The sequence below is a fragment of the Podarcis raffonei genome, chromosome 2 (assembly GCF_027172205.1).
Source record: "Podarcis raffonei isolate rPodRaf1 chromosome 2, rPodRaf1.pri, whole genome shotgun sequence".
In the NCBI taxonomy this organism is placed as follows: domain Eukaryota; kingdom Metazoa; phylum Chordata; class Lepidosauria; order Squamata; family Lacertidae; genus Podarcis; species Podarcis raffonei.
The window spans coordinates 20,973,477-20,993,597 of NC_070603.1; the positions used below are offsets into that span (position 1 = coordinate 20,973,477).

The 20,121-nt window shown below is 41.3% G+C and overlaps 1 protein-coding gene across 4 annotated transcripts in view; it reads left to right on the top strand.

The window, feature by feature from the left end:
• Positions 1–2,034: 2,034 nt before the first annotated feature.
• ATAD5 (ATPase family AAA domain containing 5) overlaps positions 2,035–20,121 on the top strand; it is a 29,080-nt gene continuing 10,993 nt past the window's right edge. Inside the window, exons 1-15 of one of the 4 annotated variants that reach the window (XM_053375185.1) lie at positions 2,035–2,370; positions 4,856–6,528; positions 6,701–6,755; positions 7,682–7,840; positions 9,473–9,599; positions 10,803–10,884; positions 12,134–12,315; positions 13,734–13,894; positions 14,113–14,257; positions 14,840–15,082; positions 16,753–16,849; positions 17,731–17,810; positions 18,048–18,193; positions 18,396–18,546; positions 19,887–20,048. In XM_053375185.1, the coding sequence (XP_053231160.1) occupies positions 2,308–2,370; positions 4,856–6,528; positions 6,701–6,755; positions 7,682–7,840; positions 9,473–9,599; positions 10,803–10,884; positions 12,134–12,315; positions 13,734–13,894; positions 14,113–14,257; positions 14,840–15,082; positions 16,753–16,849; positions 17,731–17,810; positions 18,048–18,193; positions 18,396–18,546; positions 19,887–20,048 (3,526 nt within the window). In that variant the 5' untranslated portion in view covers positions 2,035–2,307. The remainder of the gene's footprint in view (positions 2,371–4,855; positions 6,529–6,700; positions 6,756–7,681; positions 7,841–9,472; positions 9,600–10,802; positions 10,885–12,133; positions 12,316–13,733; positions 13,895–14,112; positions 14,258–14,839; positions 15,083–16,752; positions 16,850–17,730; positions 17,811–18,047; positions 18,194–18,395; positions 18,547–19,886; positions 20,049–20,121) is intronic. The other 3 variants (XM_053375183.1, XM_053375184.1, XM_053375186.1) reach the window with 3 other exon arrangements.

Genomic DNA, 20,121 nt, shown 5'->3' on the forward strand with positions numbered 1-20,121 from the left:
CCGCCCCTCTTCCCCTTCTCCTCTTCCTGGCCTCGCGCCCCCTTTTTTTTTTGGGCTCGCTTTCTCTCGCAGAGGCATCGCAGGGCGGGGCACGGAGAGGAAGTTGAGAAAATGGGTAAATTAAGACGGGAGTCTTAGTTACTTGGGTTTTTATTTATTTATTTTGCTATAAAAATGTTCAGTGATGCATGCATGCGTCATGCAATGATCAATACATTTACTGAGTTCAAAATGTAAATACAGTTGAACCTCAGGTTACATACGCTTCAGGTTACAGATTCCGCTAACCCAGAAATAGTGCTTCAGGATGAGAACAGAAATCGTGCTCTGGCGGCGTGGCAGCAGCGGGAGGCCCCATTAGCTAAAGTGGTGCTTCAGGTTAAGAACAGTTTCAGGTTAAGAACAGACCTCCAGAACAAATTAAGTACTTAACCTGAGGTACCACTGTATGTTTTAAAAAGCCTCAGCGCCTAGGGCTTGCCGATCGAAAGGTCGGCGGTTCGAATCCCCGCGGCGGGGTGCGCTCCCGTTGCTCGGTCCCAGCGCCTGCCAACCTAGCAGTTCGAAAGCACCCCCAGGTGCAAGTAGATAAATAGGGACCGCTTACTGGCGGGAAGGCAAACGGCGTTTCCGTGTGCTGCGCTGGCTCGCCAGATGCAGCTTTGTCACGCTGGCCACGTGACCCTGAAGTGTCTCCAGACAGCGCTGGCCCCTGGCCTCTTAAGTGAGATGGGCGCACAACCCCAGAGTCTGTCAAGACTGGCCCGTACGGGCAGGGGTACCTTTACCTTAACCTCCTGGCAAATAGAAGGGGAAGAAATGGAGGCAGTGAGAGATTTTACTTTCTTGAGCTCCATGATCAATGCAGATGGCGACAGTAGCCACAAAATTAAAAGACGCCTGCTTCTTGGGAGAAAAACGATGACAAACCTAGATGGCATCTTAAAAAGCAGAGACATCACCTTGCCGACAAAGGTCCATATAGTTAAAGCTATGGTTTTCCCTGTACAGTCATACCTTGGTTTGATTGCGCTTCGGGTTGAGCGCGTTTGAGTTGCGCTCTGCGGCAACCCGGGAGTAACGGAGCACATTACTTCCAGGTTCCGCCGCTTGCGCATGTGCAGACGCTCAAAATGACGTCACGCGCATGTGCAGAAGTGGCGAAAAGTGACGCGCGTGTGTGCAGACGTGCCGTCACTAGTTACGTTTGCTTCTAGTTACGTTTGTATCTAGAGGTACCACTGTAGTGATGTATGGAAGTGAGAGCTGGACCATCAAGAAGGCTGATTGCCGAAGAATGGATGCTTTTGAATTATGGTGCTGGAGGAGACTCTTGAGAGTCCCAACCTCTCCATTCTGAAGGAAATCAGCCCTGAGTGCTCACTGGAAGGACAGATCCTGAAGCTGAGGCTCCAATACTTTGGCCTCATGAGAAGAGAAGACTCCCTGGAAAAGATCCTGATGTTGGGAAAGATGGAGGGCACAAGGAGAAGGGGACGACAGAGGACGAGATGGTTGGACAGTGTTCTCGAAAGCTACCAGCATGAGTTTGACTAAACTGCGGGAGGCAGTGGAAGACAGGAGTGCCTGGCGTGCTCTGGTCCATGGGGTCACGAAGAGTCGGACATGACTAAACAATAACAACACACCAACACACACACACACACATATATATATGGCATTCCTGCATTGCAGGGCGTTGGACTAGATGACCCTTGGGAGGTCCCTTTCCAGCTCTACACTTCTATAATTCTATGTGCGCCGGACGTGCTTTAAATGCACGGTGTAGGATCTGTCAAGGGAGCTCCAGTCGCCGGCGAACTGCAATTCGAAAAACCCGCGCGTGCTGCTTTTTCCTTCGAGAGAGGCCAAATTCTCGCGAGAAAACAGAAAAGCAGGAAGGGTGGGTTGGGGCGCGATTCCACCCCGAGATAAGTCGGGTTCCCTTTACGTTTGGCTGGGAACAGCTCACGTGACACGGGCGAAGGTTGGGGGAACGAAGGCGGCTGCGCGCTCCCCTGTCACGTGAGCTCCAGAGGCGCACGCCCCGCCCACCGCAGCCGCGGCGCTCGGAATCCCTCCAGCGCGCGCTTTTCTAGTTCTGCCCGATTGTTGTCTGGCGCGCGAATTTCTGACAGGATCTCTCTCTCTCTCCGCGCCCTCCGTTGTCCCGGCCGGCCGGCCGGCGGGAGTCCAAAGGCGGCCTCCGTCGAGCGAGCGCCTGCCTCCTTCATGGCTCCGAGGACCTTCCTCCGCTGAGCTGAGAGGCGAGAGAAATCGCCGGCCGTTGCTGAGGGAAGAAGGCGGATGGTGGGGAAGGTGGCCATGGCCGCCGAAGCTGCGGCTGCCTCAACCGACGGCGACGTCCAGGTAAGAGGGTGATAGAGAGAGAGAGAGGCCGAAGCTCCTTTTCCCTCTGGCTTCGCGGACTTGGTGTGTGCGCAAGCGAGTGAAATGGGCTTGGGAAAAGGGATAGGTGTGAGGCGGCTCCGCCTGTGGGCGAGTTGCAGCTGTCAGAGCCAAGGAGTGCCAACTCGAATAAAATGTTTTTTTGAGGGGGCAGGTAAGCCCAGCCCCACATGATCGATCATATGACGTGGGTGCACGCACACCGTTTGAATGTCAACGGCCATCAACTTTTTTTGGGGGGGCTGGCCCGGCTCCCTCAAATATTTTATTTTATTAGAGGTCAGCCCCCAGGAGTTGGCTCCTGTGGCAGATTTAAAGGAGTCAGGGGTGCCAACTTTTTGGGCTACTTCATGCCATGCAAACTGGCCAGATTTTTTTCGTTGTACAGTACTAAGTTGCTCTGGGCTGCCTTGGCCAAGATAAAGCGACTAACAAATGTAGTAGTAGTAGTAGTAGTAGTAATAATAATAATAAATTTTATTTATACCCCGCCCCGCCAGTCAAGACCGGGCTCAGGGCAGCTAACAACCAAGAATAAAAACATGTTGATTAAAATACAATTTAAAAAACAAGATTAAAACACAACATTAAAACATTAGGATGCAGCCTCTTCACAGGAGGAGAAAGGAAAAAGAGGGGGAGGGCATCAAACTGATTTTAAGCCAAAGGCCAGGTGGAACAACTCTGTCTTACAGGCCCTGCGGAAAGAAATCAGGTTACAAATGTAATAAGTAATAACAATAACTTGAAGAAAATATCCCCCCCCCCCCGCAATAAGTCTCAGCCCGTGTTATTGATCGCATTGATGCTCAGCACTTTCGCACCATTTTGGTGGCAATGCTCATCAACTTTTGGGGGGAAGCAGTCCCCTCAGATATTTATTTATTTGCCCCTAGTTGGCTCTTGTGAAAGGGGTTAACTATGACACACTCCCGTATGCACACCTTATTTTCCTTTTTAAATAGCATTCTTGATGTTTTTCTATTTACCAGGGTGTGTGGCATCAGGCGTGTTTTCACTTCCCACCCCCATGCAAATTCTAAATGTTTGAAATAGATTGGTGGCTCAAAGGTTGTCTCTCATAGCCTTGATGGGGGAGATCTGGAAAAATGCCGCCTTTTACTGTCTCAGTGGGGTCAGTGAGTTTTCTGTTACAGATTTCTCCTCCATAATTTTATAATAATCTTATCTTGTATATTATTCAGTGAACTTCCCTGATTTCTTTTGATGAAGGGCAGTATATAAATTTAATAAATAAATAGAATAAAAATAAACGTGTAAGGTACACACAAAGGCAGGCATGAGGGCCTCGGTGAAAAACTTCATTTGTGATGCTGTTGAGGGTGTGTGGCGTTAAACCGGTTTAGGACCACATTTTTCTGTCCCCAAGGAATCTTGGGAATGGTAGTTGTGGGTGAGAGGGCATAGCGGCCTGTCCCAGAGAAAACGTAGCAACCTTGCAAAGGTGCATTATGTGATTGGTTTGTTGCTATATCCCATGTTCTGAAAGGGATCATCTTTCAGAGAAAATATGTGTATTTTTTTAAAAAAAATAACCCCAAATGTTTTTTGTTAGGGAATATTTTTACAGTCACAGTCTAGCTTAACTGTTAAACATCCCACTTGGGCCCTAAAGCTCAGGATGAGGAGCAGTTCCATTTGGCTGACCTATAGTGGGGATGTTGAGAGTGCAGAAGTACCTGCCAAAGTTCAGGTATATATTTACATTGTCTTTTTTTGTTTTGCAAGCCTGACTCAGTAGTTGAGCTCTAGCCAGAACATGAGCTTCCCAGGTCTGAGCCCAATTTTGTATTCACGGGCTAAAATAAAAATAATACCTGGCTCTTGTATTTGTAATGGGATCTTCAGAATGAACAATAAAGTTCATGTCAGTTTAGAAAGGAGAATGTTTGTTTGCTATTAAATACAGGCAGCCCCCTGTTCATACTGGGGTTGCATAAAATCACATGTCATTGAAACCCATAGAAAAAGCCCGCAAACATCTCATTCCGCCTCCACCCCACTCCTGTTCTGCCCTTTTAATGATATTTAGTGAAATCTTTATAAAAATTTTTGTCACTTCCAAGGTCAGTACAATGCACGTATACATGGTCACATACATATTGAACATGCATAAATGATGGGGTGCTTGTATGCTTTTAAATAATTTGTTATTTCATTCAACCCAGTCTCATAGGTGGCAGCCTGCTTTAATAATATGTCCAGCTTAACTGCTTCTGAGGTAGCATAGATAGATCATATTTTATTTTTATTTTGCCTTTAACAATTAACATAGCTTTACCGATTAACATGGTGCCCCATATTTCTTTTAAAAAGAAAAGTGTGAATGCAGTTCTTGTGTAATAAGCATGACAAGCTTTTTAGACAATTTGCGTTCTGAATAAGCTGTTCATTTATACAAAACCACTCTGCTTTTCCTTTATAGCCATGTAAGAAACGGAAAGAAGATGATCCTTCTATAAAAGCAATTACAAAATATTTTTCACCATTAGGAAAAAATGTTGATAAAGTGTTGTCACCACCAAAGTCCAACAATATAATGGATTATTTTAAAAGAACTTCCCTCACATATGAGAATGTTGCTGCACCTGTAACAGAGATGAAAAGTAAAACAGATAGATCATCCTTGGAAAATTCTTCAAAGGCTTTGTCAAGACTCAAGAGGAAAGGAAAGAGATGTAATTTAAATAATAAATTAAAAGATATAAAAACAATTGGGCATGACCTTGTGATAGAAATTAATAGTGATGATAGAAGAGAATTTCTCAGTCCGAGAGAAGAAGACTCTAAAAGTAGTTTCAATAGTCACAGTGTTCCTGCATTGGTTGGCCCTACAAACCTGGAAGAAATGTTAAATGATTGTAGTAAACACCGTCTCAGTACTGTTGACGGGAAACATGAAGAAGGAATAAAGAGTAACATAAAAAGATTAAAGAAACGGAAACACAAAGATAAGGTGGACTTGCCTAAACATTTTTCTACTGAAACACAACAGAAAGATAATAGTAGAGAAGTTGATAATAAACAAGGTATATCTATGAGTAAACCAGAAAATGAAAGCATAGAAAATATGCATCCTGAGACTAATGCACATGAGACACCACTTTTAAATGATTGCACGGTTACTGTATCATTTGAAGACTTTCTAAAAAGCCAAGGTGAAAATAAAAGCCATCAAATTCCCGAAGCAGAAACAGCAGATAGTCCCACTGCATCATGTGAAACAGTGAGCTGCCAAGTTGCTCAGCAGCTCCCACTTAAGAAAGTAACTGTCCTTGCACAAATTCATTCTGTGCCTCCAAAATCTCCCTCTTCTAGGAAAATAGCCTCTATCTTTTTAAAGCAAAAAACCAAAGCAGCTAGAAGACAAAGCAGTCCGCCTGCCTCAGAAGAGATGTATGCTGAGCAAATTACACAGAAGCGAAAATCTAATGTGGTGATAGCAGAAGAAGAGTTAGAACTGGCAGTATTAGAAGCTGCAGGTTCCGAGAGCATGAAGTCAAAATGCACCGCAGAAGAAAGATACCAGTTTATGAAAGCTTTTAGACAACCAGCATCTGATATGGTAAAAAATGGATCTAAAAAGGGACCCGGCAAACAGAAGGAAGTAGAAAAATCTTCAAAACACAAACTGGAACTGGAAGAATCTGAGGATGTTTCTAATAAAAAAATAGGAAATGAATTATCATCTGATTTTGTTGGTAGTGATTCCCATTGTAATACAGTTAAAAAAGATCATACCAGAGTAAGAAACAGCAAGCTCAGCAGGAAAAAGATGATACTAAGAGGAGAGGAGAAAGATTTAAATACAAACAAAAGCCCGGACCATTCTGCTGGGGAAAGCACTTCAACTGAAGCAGAAAGCAAATTGTCCCCCAAAAAGAATGGATTGAGAAGAAGTCCACGGCAAAAGAAAAGCCCAAGTTCCATAAATATTACACCAGAAAAAGCAAGGTTTTCAGAGACTATTGATGAAAATGCATCAGATCCTATTCCTGTACAGGCTTCAACTCCCCAAACAAAAAAATCCTTTAATAAAAGTGCCTTGTATAAGGCTGTGGTGATTACTGAACCCTTTGATTCAACGAGCCCAATAAGGTAAACATATTTTTAGAGTGTAAGTAATTTTTGTTTAAGTACCTAAACTTTATCTAGAGACGGTAGCTCTGAACATATGCAGCTTTAGCACTTTGCTGTTTATCCGAAAACAGTATTAAGGAGTGGTTTTTAATAAATATATAATAAGTGGGATTTTTCCCCCCTCATACAGGATGAAATTCACTCGAATTAGTACATCTGAAAGATTTACGCAACAGAGTGTGAAGGTATTGTTTTGAATAAATTTCACTGTAATTTGAATATGAAGGCCCAATAGAATTAAATGTACTAGTGTAAAAAGTTGTTGCACGCCCTTAAGTTATGCGCAGAATACTTTGAATGATATTATTCTTCCCCCTCAGCAGTAGAATGTAAGTAAGCATTGTACTACTTCTAGGTGTTCTTCCAACCTCCTCACTATATTTAGAGTGTAACACTGAAACCAGGAATAACCATCTTCATTACTCGCAATCCAAATTTGAAAATAAATTTGAAATAAAGATGGAGTTATAGACCTGTTGGAATTAATGGACTTCATGCACATTGATTTCAGTGGGTCTATCTATGACTTACATTGCATATCACCTAGGATTTCCTGTTCTGGCTTTATGTTTACACAAATGAATGTTGAGTGTGAGGAGGACAAATCTGGAACCTCTTTTGATCTTTGTGCATGTCTAGGTTTCTGAGGGAAATTATTGTGTGAAAAGGCCCTTAATATATATCTGGTCATACACTTTAATATACTGGCATACACAATATTTCTTTGTTCAGTGAGAAACAGTTTGATATAATTATGTACTTATTTTAAAAAATTACAACATACACAGCTTTTAAATATTTACCGGGATTAATAGATTTAAATATAGCACCTTAGATTGAACAGTGCCTTGTTGAGCAGAAAGGATTTCTGTTCATACAAGACATGGTGTCTGATTTTCCCTGGCTTCCCCCTACCTGCTGCAGCCCCGTGTCATTTGCCATGCTATTTTGGAGAGTCCCCCAGCCCTCAGGAGCAGGGTTTTTTTTGTGGGCGTCCTTTAATGAGTAGGAGGAATTGGTGAAGAACATTTCCACCTTTGCATCTTTAGATCCAAGCCACAGTGTGCATTGGCCCTTGACCCATTAATGATTCCTTTTAATTTTACTGTAGATGAACAGTATATCCAAAGCAAAGAAATTGGTTGAAAAAGCAAAGGCTCTACAGCATAACAGAGCAACAAAGATTACTGAAGAGACATTACCCGTGCCTCTGCGACGCTCTTCTAGACAACAGGCCTTGACTGAAAAGAAAAAGTCACAGAACACAGAAGTAAGTCCATAAACTCTAGCTTATATATGGAATCAGCATTGCTGTTAGAGTTCACTTGCTTTAAGCAACAGTTTGTCTTTGACCTGTTCTCTATTCTGTAGTATAAGCGGTTTGAAATGACTTGTGATGATATTGTAAACTTGTGGTCGTTGCTATGAATTTGTCTGAAAACAATTTTTTAAAGTATCTGTTCTAGTGATAAGGTAGATGAGTGTAAACCAGGGGTCAACAAATGTTTTCAGAAGGGGGCCGGTCCACTGTCTCTCAGACCTTGTGGGGGGTTGGACGCACCCCCTCCCGAAAGCACCTCCCCGCCGATGCCACTCATGCCGCCGCCGCCGCCTCATCTTCAGCAGTGTCAGCGTCTTCTGTCTTGGTGGGGCACAGAGCCCATGCTGCTGGCCTGGGTGGCGGACGCATCCTCTGCGCCACTGCCGCTTCCTTCCCGCTTGGCTGCTTTCTCCCACTCAGCCGCCTCAGCAGGAAGGAAGGGGCGGAGCCCAGAGGCATCTGTGGCTTCTGATTGGCTGCAGGAGCTTCCGTGCTGCGTCGCAGAAGTCAGTCTCCGCGCGGCAAGGCCTCCACGCCACACCTGTTTAGTGCAGGGACTGACCGAGTGGGCAGCAAGGTTCGCGGGCCGGATTAACGAGCCCGGTGGGCCACATCCGGCCTGCGGGCCTTAGTTTGCCGACCTCTGGTGTAAACGCTGACAGTCTCTGAGATTAAATTCATGAATAACTGAAAATTGTTTGCTCTCACTTTTCAGCCATACTCCAATAAATGCTGATGATCACATTTTAGGTGATTGTCAGTGTTCTTGAGTATTTGCTATAAAAATATAACATTTCCTTAGGTTATGAAAAGTAAGCAGAAATTGTATAGTTTCTTCTAACATTTTCAGTGAACGTATAATACAGTTTCTATAAAAAATGAACTTTTTGTTAAGTGTACCTATGCAGTGTGCTTTCTTGATCTCTCACTAGTCCTGTTCTACACAAGGGAAGATGAGAAAGGGAAAGTGGCTTGTTCACTGTTACCAAGTGAATTTAATGCTGAACTTGAATTGAGCTCAAGTTCCACCTCCAGCTGTGCACTAGTTTTTGCATACTACACTGAGTAGATAGAGAGGGTCATTTTTATTTGATGTAATACTGACAGAAGTTTGTATGAAATACAGCTGTTCATTTGAAATATAGTAGCAGCCGATACCATAAAAATATTGGAACCAAATGCAAGTTGCTGGAGCTTATTTTGTTACTTAGTATCATGTCTTTCGGTTTGCATTCATTTATATTTGCTTTTTAAAAAAATGTTGTGCACAACCATATAATTTTCTGATACATTAAATAAAATGAAATAAATGTCTGGTGAACTGTAGTGTATGCATAGAGCTCTATAGAAGTATGTATTTTTGCATTCTCCTCCTTGTCAGGGACTTTGCACTGGGGATGTGTGAGTTACCTAACTGTGGCAAGAGCTTTTTCATGCAGGGCTCCATAGGCACAATAAAATTACTTGGGGGGGTTATTGGGTTGCTGTTTTGATTTGGATTATGTATTTTGTGGTTTTATATTTTGATTTTATTCTGTGAACCACCCTGAGACCTGTAATATTTATCCTGTTTGTGTTCAGGATTCAGTGATTTTTCTGGATTCAAGTCCTGTTTCAGAAAATGTGAACAAACCAAAGAAACTTCGAAACTTGAATGATGTATTGGGGAAGAAGACTGGAAATGTGAAGACAGCTATGAAATCAAATGGTACCAAATTTTACTCACTAACTTTCCAATTTCTAGTCCATACTTCAGTGTTTCATAAAATCAGGATAGGTTACAATGATAAAAAACCCCCCACAATTTAAATAATAGCATTTTAAAGTCATTGTAGCAAAAGCAGGTGGACACTTCTTCATTTTCAACTCACTGCATTGTGAAAGCCACTATGTGGGCTGCTATAAAACCCTGGGGAAAGAGGTACGTCTTCAAGTGGTGTCAAAGGGTAAGCAATATCAACACCAAGCCTAAATTAATGAGAAGGGCATTCTACAGTCAGGGTGCCACCACAAAGAAGGTTCCTATTCCATGTCACCACACAGTGTCCTTCGCTCAACGTGAGATGAGTACAGTATTAAGCACCTACCACAGAGCCAAAATATATTGAAATGTTGGAGATTTGTGATCTCCCATCTTTTTAAATGTTTATTAAAAGCAGCCATGGGAGTTATTTAGATTGGGACCAGGATCCTAGGGACAAAGTTTAGCCCTCTCAAGCTGCACTATTTGCCCAATGAATATAGCCTCAATGAGTGGGGAGGTGCATGTTATGTGCCCCATTGAGGTAATACTATCTGGATTTTGTGTGTTACAAGTATAAATAACCCTGTTGGTTGTGATCTCCTGTTGGGGGGGTTTGGTATATTTTACATGCATAATGAGAGAAATGCTTATGCAGATTGTCAGAACTTAAAATACAGCTAGAACATGTTTATGAGCAGATGCTAAACAACTAAGTTCACAGGACTTTTGTGCACTGTTCTGAAAACTCCACGTTCCTAATATTTTTTCCTAAAATCCTTATACTATAAATCTGAAAATGAAATTGTTTGCTTTTTCTTAAAGATGTGCAGCCTGGTACACATGCTCATTCAGGTAACTGAATACTGTTTTGTGGTCACAGAATATTAAGATTTTCAGAAACCGAGAGAATATCTGTCCTATGACTGTGTAACACAGAACCATGGAATTCAGCTAAAATATACATAGTTAATATATCGTCAGGGAAATCAAACAGTATACCTTTGAAAACATTTTATGTAATAATTTAAGAATCTGAGATATAGTGTGCAGTTAATTATTATTGTGGTTAATTTGATGTATATCTGTTCCTTCCATAACTTCATATTGTAGCACAGAGTTAGGGCTATATTAGTGCCTTGCTAATCTGGCAATATTTTACTTTTAAAGGCAAAGAGAAAGTGTCTTCATCAATTACAAAAAAGGTCCAGAAGACTACAGATGCAGCAATTTATGTTTTGGATGAAAGCAGGTCAGTTTGTCACATATATCCTTGTAGTAATTTACAAAGCCCTGAACAACTTAGGTCCAGAGTACCTCAGGGACTGTCTCAACCATTCTATCCCAGCACGATCACTATGATCATCTGTAGGAGAATCATTGCTCATTCCCCAAGCTGGTGAGGCTCATTTGACCTCAAGAAACTGAGCCTTTAAGTGTCATTGGCCCAGTATTATGAAACACGCTGCCAACAGGCACCTTCTGTTTCAAGTTTTAAACACCTGCTGAAAACATTTCTATTTCATCAGGCTTATGCAGGCAATTAAGAATTCCATATTTCCATAATAGCTGATTTCTGATTTCAACTTTTTAATATGGCGTTTATATTATGGTTTTATGTACGATTGTTGTAAACTGCTCTGATACTTTTTATGACTAGAAATGAGGTGTGTGTGTTAATGAATTAGATGGAACTGCATAAATCCACACCCATTTTTATAGAACCATGAGCAACATAATAGAATGAATGGACTGAAGAGACCCAGTTTCCAACCCCTGCTCATCCATGAAGCACACTGTGTGACCCTGGACATCCCCTTTCTCTCAGCCCAGCTTAATCTTACAGGGGGTGAAATGTGGCGGTGTGTTTCACTGTATTCAAACCTGAGCCCCTTGGTGGAGAAGTGTGTTAACATTATTAGTACACAAGTGGAAACTTGGTGAAAGGGTTGTCTGGTGCAATGCAACAAGCAAGGATGCAGCATAAAGTGGGTGGCAGAAGATTTTTGACAGTTCTTCTCAGAGCTGCACGCTCCAGAGAACAGTCAGTAATTGTAGGCAAGTAGTGTTTGCCTACAATCCTGCCAACCTAGCAGTTCGAAAGCACGTCAAAGTGCAAGTAGATAAATAGGTACCACTCTGGCGGGAAGGTAAATGGCGTTTCCGTGCGCTGCTCTGGTTCGCCAGAAGCGGCTTAGTCATGCTGGCCACATGACCCGGAAGCTGAACGCCGGCTCCCTCGGCCAGTCAAGCGAGATGAGCGCCGCAACCCCAGAGTCGGCCACGACTGGACCTAATGGTCAGGGGTCCTTTTACCTTTACCTTTATCTAGTGTTTTGGAGAAGCTTTCCTCCCATTACTGATCTTATCATTGTAGATTGTGGTTAGCTGCTCAGGAATCTTTGGGTTCTCCTGAACAGTTCCAAAGCCTTTGCTGCAAGGAATGCAAAACAATATTAAATAGTGAAGCTTATCTGCTTTTGGTTGTCACTTGCACCTAGTGATCAAGATTCTGAAAATTCTCAAGATGGCAAGCAGTTCAAAGCTAAACGTGAATTTTTAATGAGTGGTTTGCCAGAGTCTTTAAAAAGGCAGATTGCAAAGAAAGAAGCAGCACTGGAAGCATATTCGTCAATTAATTCCTCTTTTCGCACAGTGGTCCATGTTCAGCAGAAGGACTGTGGTGAGTATTGACTTCCTGAAGTTCTTACAGTGACTACATTATTGGAGCTTTTGCCTTAAAATAACATTTATTGACTTTTTGTTACTGCAAGAGACTAACAAATGTTTGGGTGGCATAAATTTAGATGAGTTTCATAAAACTATATTCTGTTTGGGCTTAGGCCAGAGGTGGCCACCCCGGCTTGGGGCCCCTGGACCCTCTCCTGTTCATCAGCTGTTCAGTAGGAATCAGCTGATAAGGGAAAAGGCTTTGATACTGAGCAGAGTGTGCAATTACAGATTCTTCTTCTGCCAGTATACTGTATCTGCTACAAGAAGATCAAAGCAAGAGAGGGAAATGCTTCAGCAAGAGTGGTAGATTGTCTTCCTTTCAAATATGAGAAAAAAGCATCCACACACTTTGCTATTGCATGCATGCATTGTGGGGAGATGCAATTGCATTTTTGAAGTTAGGGACTCTAAATAGCTATAGGGCAGGGTTTGTAGCTCACCTGTGAATTGGCATTTGTGTTATTTTACAGGGATTGAGTCATGTTTACAATTTTGAGCAGTCAGGGCCGGTAAAGGATGTTGGAGAGCTTTTTTCAAAAAACCATGTTTTACAAAATGTGGAGAAAATGGAAGATGCAACTTACTAAGTTATGCCTCTGTCCCTGTGAGGAATAGCTTTCTCTGTGTTATGTGACTGTGTGTGTCAGGCCCCATCTACCACTGGATGCAGGTTCTGACAGCTTTTCCTGTTATAATGTGGTTCTCAGCGTAGACACTGTTCACACTCCTAGCTTAGAGGATGATTGCCTCTTACTTGGCAGGAACTTGAAGATGAAAAGTGCAGTGGGAATGGTGACTGCTTCTTTCATAAGGAAGAAGGCAGCAACAAAAACAAGCACTAATTTAGTCCTTCCTCTGCTCTCCTCTGCCCCAACTATAGACATTAATGCTGTTAAATGTTCTTTTTAATAGTTGGGAGAAATAGCATACGATCAGATAATTTTTTGTGCTTCCCTAGAGATGTATCATATTAGAAGAAGAGTAGCTGTGTAGAAGAGCCATAAGAGATAAAATGTTAAGGACAGCTTGCATAGGAGCAACCTAGATATAAAGATGCACCCATTTTAAGAAGCAGATATTGGTTTTTTAACAGCACATATGGGACTGCCAAGTGCTGACAGTGCATGCCAGGGTAAGTGGATCACTGGTTTTAGTTAAAGGGACCCACCTGTCAAGTTCTTTTAGTTCAAGTGTCTGAATTCATCTGAGTCTGAATTCATCCTTTTTGTGCTGCACTGTCTGTAATGCTCTTTGCAAGGAGCCTATCAACCAAGAGTTTTACCAATGGGTGAATGTTTTTCTATAATTTATTCCTTGTTACCTGCTTCTAAAACCCTGCTTGCTAATTGAGTCTTTATTCTTTCATAGGATGTTTGATGTGGAGGTTGGCACCACCCTCATCACCTCTTCTAACTAATCTGAGAGAGGTGAATTCTGAAGTAACTGATATCGCAAAACTCACTTTTCCACTTGGTGAATTTTCTGTGTTAAAAACACAGCCTGACAGGACTGATTCTCCAATTGTTGTGGTTAGTATTTACAAATCTTTATTGCCATGATGGCTTTCAGTTCAGTTGATCTGTTGTTATGAAAGCTCTTATCATTTTGTTTTTATTAAACTGACATGTAGCAGCTTAATGTTTTTAAATTCCATAGATCATGTGTCTGTTAATGTACTACTAAACTCTGTTTTCTATCTTCAAAAATATTAATTGGGTATAAATTGTTGTTTTCTTCTGTTTTATAGTCTTCTGGATGGCGACCAGTTTTTTCTGAAACACAAAGGAATTGTTTGTTGGAGGAGATTCAGTTTTCCAATGCCCAGTTTCCTGTGAAACGGTTTTTTCATTTGCTGTTGAAAAAGCAAGCTGCTTACCAAACTACTAAACAAGGTTAGCAAGTGTATGTAACTGACATGTAAAATTCAGGCATGGGTAGCAAGTAAATTTCTAGCAGCACAATCCTAAGCATGTTTGCTGTTAATCGTTATTACCACTGCAGTCCTTTCCCCTGGAGGTGGAAGACCAATTGGAGGCCTGGATATATTGAAGCATTTTTGCTCAGAAATAAATCCTGTTTGTTCAATGGAACTTACTCACAGGAAAGTATACACAGGATTTCAGCCTAAGCGACTTAAAAGATCTTTGCTGAAGTCTGTGCATGCATCCAAGCAGAGTCTTTCTTCAAGCAAGTAGTGGTAGTGGTGGTTTGGTTTGCTGCTGACAGCACCCTCCACTTCCTCATGGGTGTTGCTGCTCCACAGAGATATTCAGGTAGTGGGGCCATGTCTTAGAACATGGGGTTGCAGCGGGGAACTGAAAAACCCCCACACTCTTGTGGAACACAGTACTTTGCATATTAGCCAGCATGACTAAAGCCTATTTGTCTAGATTAGTTGGTGGTGGCAAGAGTAAGAGGTGCTAGGAATTGTTCAGCGGTATGACATGTTGCATGTTTTGTTTTTCTTTGTCTAGTAAAGCAATGTGAAGCTGTTAGCACTGGGACAAATGCAGACTCTGATAATCGAAAAGCAACCAAAAGAAAACGAAAAGCTGAAGATCACAAATCCAAAAGGAGGAAGCAAATTGGAAAAGCAGAGATTAAATTTCCAGACCAGGTTCCATGTGAAAAACAGACTGGCATGGAAAACATCCCCATAATAAATTTAGATGAGACAGAAGACTCTGAACTTGGATCAGAAAGTAGTTTTGCTTCTGGTAACTTACACTTAATCCATAATATTGTGGATGTTATGTTGTGATTACAATAATCACAATAATGTTGTGATTAAGAACATAGTTCTTATTTAACTAGATGTGGGAGTGAATCCGTTCTAAAATGGCTAATCTGAAATGTCCTCAAATTAATACATGTTGTGCTCAAGATGGCAAATTCTTTAAAAAGGTAAAGGACCCCTGGTTTGTTAAATCCAGTCAAAAGTGACTTAAGGGGCGTGGTGCTCATCTCGCTTCAGGCCGAGGGAGCCAGCGTTTGTCCACAGACAGCTTGCCGGGGCCAGCATGACTAAACTGCTTCTGGTGTGACGGAAGCCAGAGCTCATGGAAACACTGTTTACCTTCCCACCGCAGCAGTACCTGTTTATCTACTTGCACTAGCGTGCTTTCAAACTGCTAGATTGGCAGGAGCTGGGACGGATAACGGGAGCTCACCCCATTGTGGGGATTCGAACTGCTGACCTTTCAATCCAAGCCCAAGAGGCTCGGTGGATTAGACCACAGCGCCAACGGCGTCTTAAAAATATATATTTATATTATAAATATTTATTACAAAAGCATCATATTTCAATAAACCTGTTTGCATATAATTCACTTTCTCTTGCTCCTGACATAATAAGTGACTTTATATATTGCAGCTAAATCCTGAATCCTGAAAAACCACTGACAAGGGCAGGGGGAAACTATATTTTTCCAATAAGTTGGGATTGACATTCTGACTGCTGTTAACAGAACAGTGACATTTCAAAGTCCACCTTATCAGCGCAGTCCTCTTACGTAATGAAAGAATATATTTAACAGGTTCTTCAGAACCTCATACCCTGTTTTTTTTTATGACAATTGTTATATGGATATTTGTGAAGTTACAGTCTATTGATTCACAGAGAACCTTATTGGAGCACAGCCCAGTAGACCTAAAAGGAATTAATGTACTTTAAAAAATAAGCACCATGACTTTACCAACTGCCTTCTCTATGAGTGAAAAAAATGCTTTTTATGGTCTCTGGAAGCAATTGCTGGGAGCAGGGCACTGGGAGCAGCATACAGGAAGGGGAATCTATAATACACACTTGCTTTTTGCTTTGCCATTGGGATCTTTGAGTCCTTTCAACTGACTTATGGTACTATTTTATTATAAGTTAGACTGCTGTTTTAAAAATGCTAATTATATATTCAGGAGTGTCTTAACCATTTGCCTTTAGTTTCTTGCAAACATAAAGCTGTAACTTTCAATCCACTTATTTTCAAATCCACTTATTCTGAAGCCTTCAGGGTTAGTAGCTCGAGCATTTGTCTTTGCATTTATGTTTGTCAAAAGATCTGATAATCAGTAATACTGATTAATATTCTAATATCCTGTGCTGTCAGTTTGACAGTTACTTCTGTTGAAAATAGTAGAACTCCCTTTCAAGTAATGCATCTGAGACTGAAATGTAAAACATTCTATATAACGTTGTAGGGTGAAGCTACAACCGCCTTAAACCGCCGCAGCTTTGACCTATAAATATTGATCACAATTTATTTCACTGTTTCCTTTCTGTAGGCCAGGCATTTGGGCTAAAAACATCTTCAGAAAATGAAATAGTAAATCTTCCTTGTTTCTGCATGGGATAATTATTAAAATAGGTAATTTCTGTGTTCATAATCTCCAGATTTTGCAAATGAAGATGTGCTCTGGACAGAAAAATACCAGCCACAGCACTCCAATGAACTTGTAGGAAATGCTGCAGCAGTTCAGAAACTACACAGGTTAGAAACTGTTGAATTTCTTGTATCTTTTTTTTTAAGTGCTTATTGCAGCAGCTGGCTTTCCATCCAGATTTTTGTGATATGTTTTGCTAGTTAAAGGTCATTCTGGTTAACTAGGTGTGTCTGCACTGTGTTGGCATAGGAGAGTACATGAGTATGTGGCTTGAGCCAGTCTCTTAACTGGCTAGGAAAATTGACAGTGTTAATAGCTGGGTTTCTGTTGGGTCCATGTTGGCAGCTTCATGAAGCTCCTAAACGACTTTTATAAACACCTTTCAATTTTAAAAGCATTGAGGGTTTCACATAAGAACCCCACCCCCTGGTGAAAACAGTCTCTGGTTATGTGATATTCCTTCTCCCTACCACCACCCTTTCAGTGTCGTGTTAGAACACACCACACATTTAGATAGTGGCTTAATTTGCATACCATGCATGCATGACTTCAGCGGCTTCTCCCACTCCCCAGTTTCTCAGCTTGTCCTGCTATCTAGACCCAAGATTGTGGTTTATAACCCACTCGGTCCAATTTATTTATTTTTCAGTATTTATATCCCACCCTTCAACTGATGGTTGCAGGGCGGGTCACTACATAATACAGAAAGTCAGCCTTCGCCAACGGGAACATTTTGGAGAGCAGAAACTCATGAAGAAGACAATTACTAATACCACATATATAACTTAATAATACAGATTCTTTGATGCAGTACTTCATCCGATACAAAATTATTTCTTGTGTCTTTAAGGGAAAGCAAAAATAACAGCTGCCAGTCCTGATCATGCATGTGTTGCTAAGCCATAGGTTAGCGTGATAACTATACGTCCCAGTAAATAGTACAAATGTGCACAAAGACACCAAAATAGTCCTATGTCTTTATTTTTAGGTGGCTATGTGAATGGAAAAAAAGAGCTGATTGTGAAGAAGACAGAACTCAAAAAGAAGCAAAAGGTGGCAGCCAAGATGGTACTTCAGAATCTTTCTTCAATCTGAAAAATAATGAGTTTTATATTAATAAGAATGATTTATAAGCTTTAGAATATGTAAGATTGTTTTAAATTTTGTTTCATCTAGGGTTATTGGTTGTTGTTTTTTAAAAAAATGGAAGTTGGTTTGAGTTTGCTTTTTTTTTCTTAGAAAGGGAGGCAGAAAAAATATATAAAATAACACAGCCAAATGTGTGTGTTTGATATACCTTACTAGAATCCTTTGACAATGCGGATTTTAAAGATGAGAAGTCGGACAGCGAGGAAGAGAGTGTTCTTTGCAATACAATGCTGCTTATCGGTCCCCCAGGCATCGGGAAGACAGCAGCGGTTTATGCCTGCGCACAGGAGCTTGGCTTCAAGGTTTGTATTGTATTGTATTGTATTGTATTGTATTGTATTGGGTAGCTACTTACATAACAAATGTGAAACCTGCATAGTGATTTTAACAAATCTTAATTAATTAATTTAACAAATTTTATAATTAATGTTATAAAATCTTAATTTTATAACATATAACAACAAAGTGATTTTAACAAATCTTAATTTTATAACATTCTTGCAGATATTTGAAGTTAATGCTTCTTGTCAGCGCAGCGGAAGGCAGATTCTCTCCCAGCTAAAGGAAGCTACTCAGTCTCATCAGGTGGACAAACAAGGTGTAAATGTTCATAAGCCATGCTTCTTTAACAATTACAGTAGCACTAAATCACCCAGTAAGTAATGAGCTTCTTTCTTTTATCAGTAGAGAAGTGAAAAAAATTGGTTGGAACATGTATTTATTTTTTAAGATTCTGTGCACCACACCATTTTTTAAAAAAATGAGTTTCAGGGAAGTGTACTGTCACAGTTGCTGACTAAAAGGAATCTATGCTGTAAAATAAATGCCTTAATTTTCATGTAGGCAGAACTCAGGTGTCAGCTTGTCATGGCTGCCATTTATAGAAGTGGTATATGTACATTTTTATGGTATAATACATATTGCTAATTGGAAGGGAGTGAGGTTGACCATCTCCTACTTCCCCTTCCCTGGCCAATATCCCAAACCTCTGCTGCTGGGCTGCAGTTAATGAGGAGCAGTTATGAGAGAAAGTCTTGCCCTTGCTTTCCTCATGATGGCTGACTGTCAGCTCTATGCCAAGGGATTCAGGGTGCTTCCTTCTCACAGTTCTGTTCATCAGGGCATCCCCTGTCCTGCCACACCTTGTCCATAGTAGCAGTAGTACCTCCTGGCAGGCACCATGGAAGCACACTTTTTCCAACACCACTGGGCCACATGGGTACTTTAGATTGTTCGTGGCTTTCCGGAGGTAAGGAGAGTGGAGTGCACCTTAGTACCATGGCCAAATAATGGGAACTTTTAATATATAAATGACACTTCAGAATTTCTGGTCATGCTGACCACCTAGTGTTTATGAGTCCAGAGTGCATTCATGGAGTGAAACTTTCGGAATAGTCTTGTGGTAAAGAAGCCACACTAACCTCTCCCATCAGTTTCCTTTCTCCCTCAGTGAAACCAACCCCAGAGAAACTGGTCCTTGTGCCTTCTGTCTATTTGAAGATTTATGGGGCATGAAAGTAGGACGATAACCTCCTCACCCTCATTTTCTCAGGCAAAGGATGGCTGAGGCTTTAGAGATCACTTCATTTGGAAACTGAAATTGTATTATGAAGGTGCATAAGTATTGCAAGACTGATTTTATGTGGAATACCTATATCCTGCTTCATAGCCCAGAGAGGCTCTTGCAGTAGCTTTTAAAAGATTATCAAAATAGAACATCAATCAGTTTTGAGTACAGAGGACAGAAATTGCATGACACCCGTATGCAACCAGGATAATTCAGGCAGTATTTGCAGACCTCCCCCTTGTTCTTTCATGTTCCCCTGAGCAAGACATTGGGATTGGGCAGCTGAATTTTGCTCATCTGTGATGGAAGCAGTCTGCCCTTGCTGGACATGGCAGCACATCTCACCATAGTCCTCCAAGGAAAGGGTTTGGGGTCTTCAACTGGATTTCTCTTTCAAGTTTAAGACAAAAATAAAATGTATATTTCAGGAAAAAGCTCTCCCAGAAAAGAGAAGTCCCCAAGAAAGTTTCCCGTTTCACCCAGAAAAGTTGGATTAAAGCAAAGCTCGGCATCCAAAACACTAGCAAACTACTTCAAAATTTCTCCTAGGCCTAAGAATGAAGAAGAAAAGGTGCAAGAAAACAACAAAGGTAGGTTTTTAACATCACATGCATGTGCTTGATCTTTGGGGATGGGAAACAAAAGATCATAGTGTATTTGTGT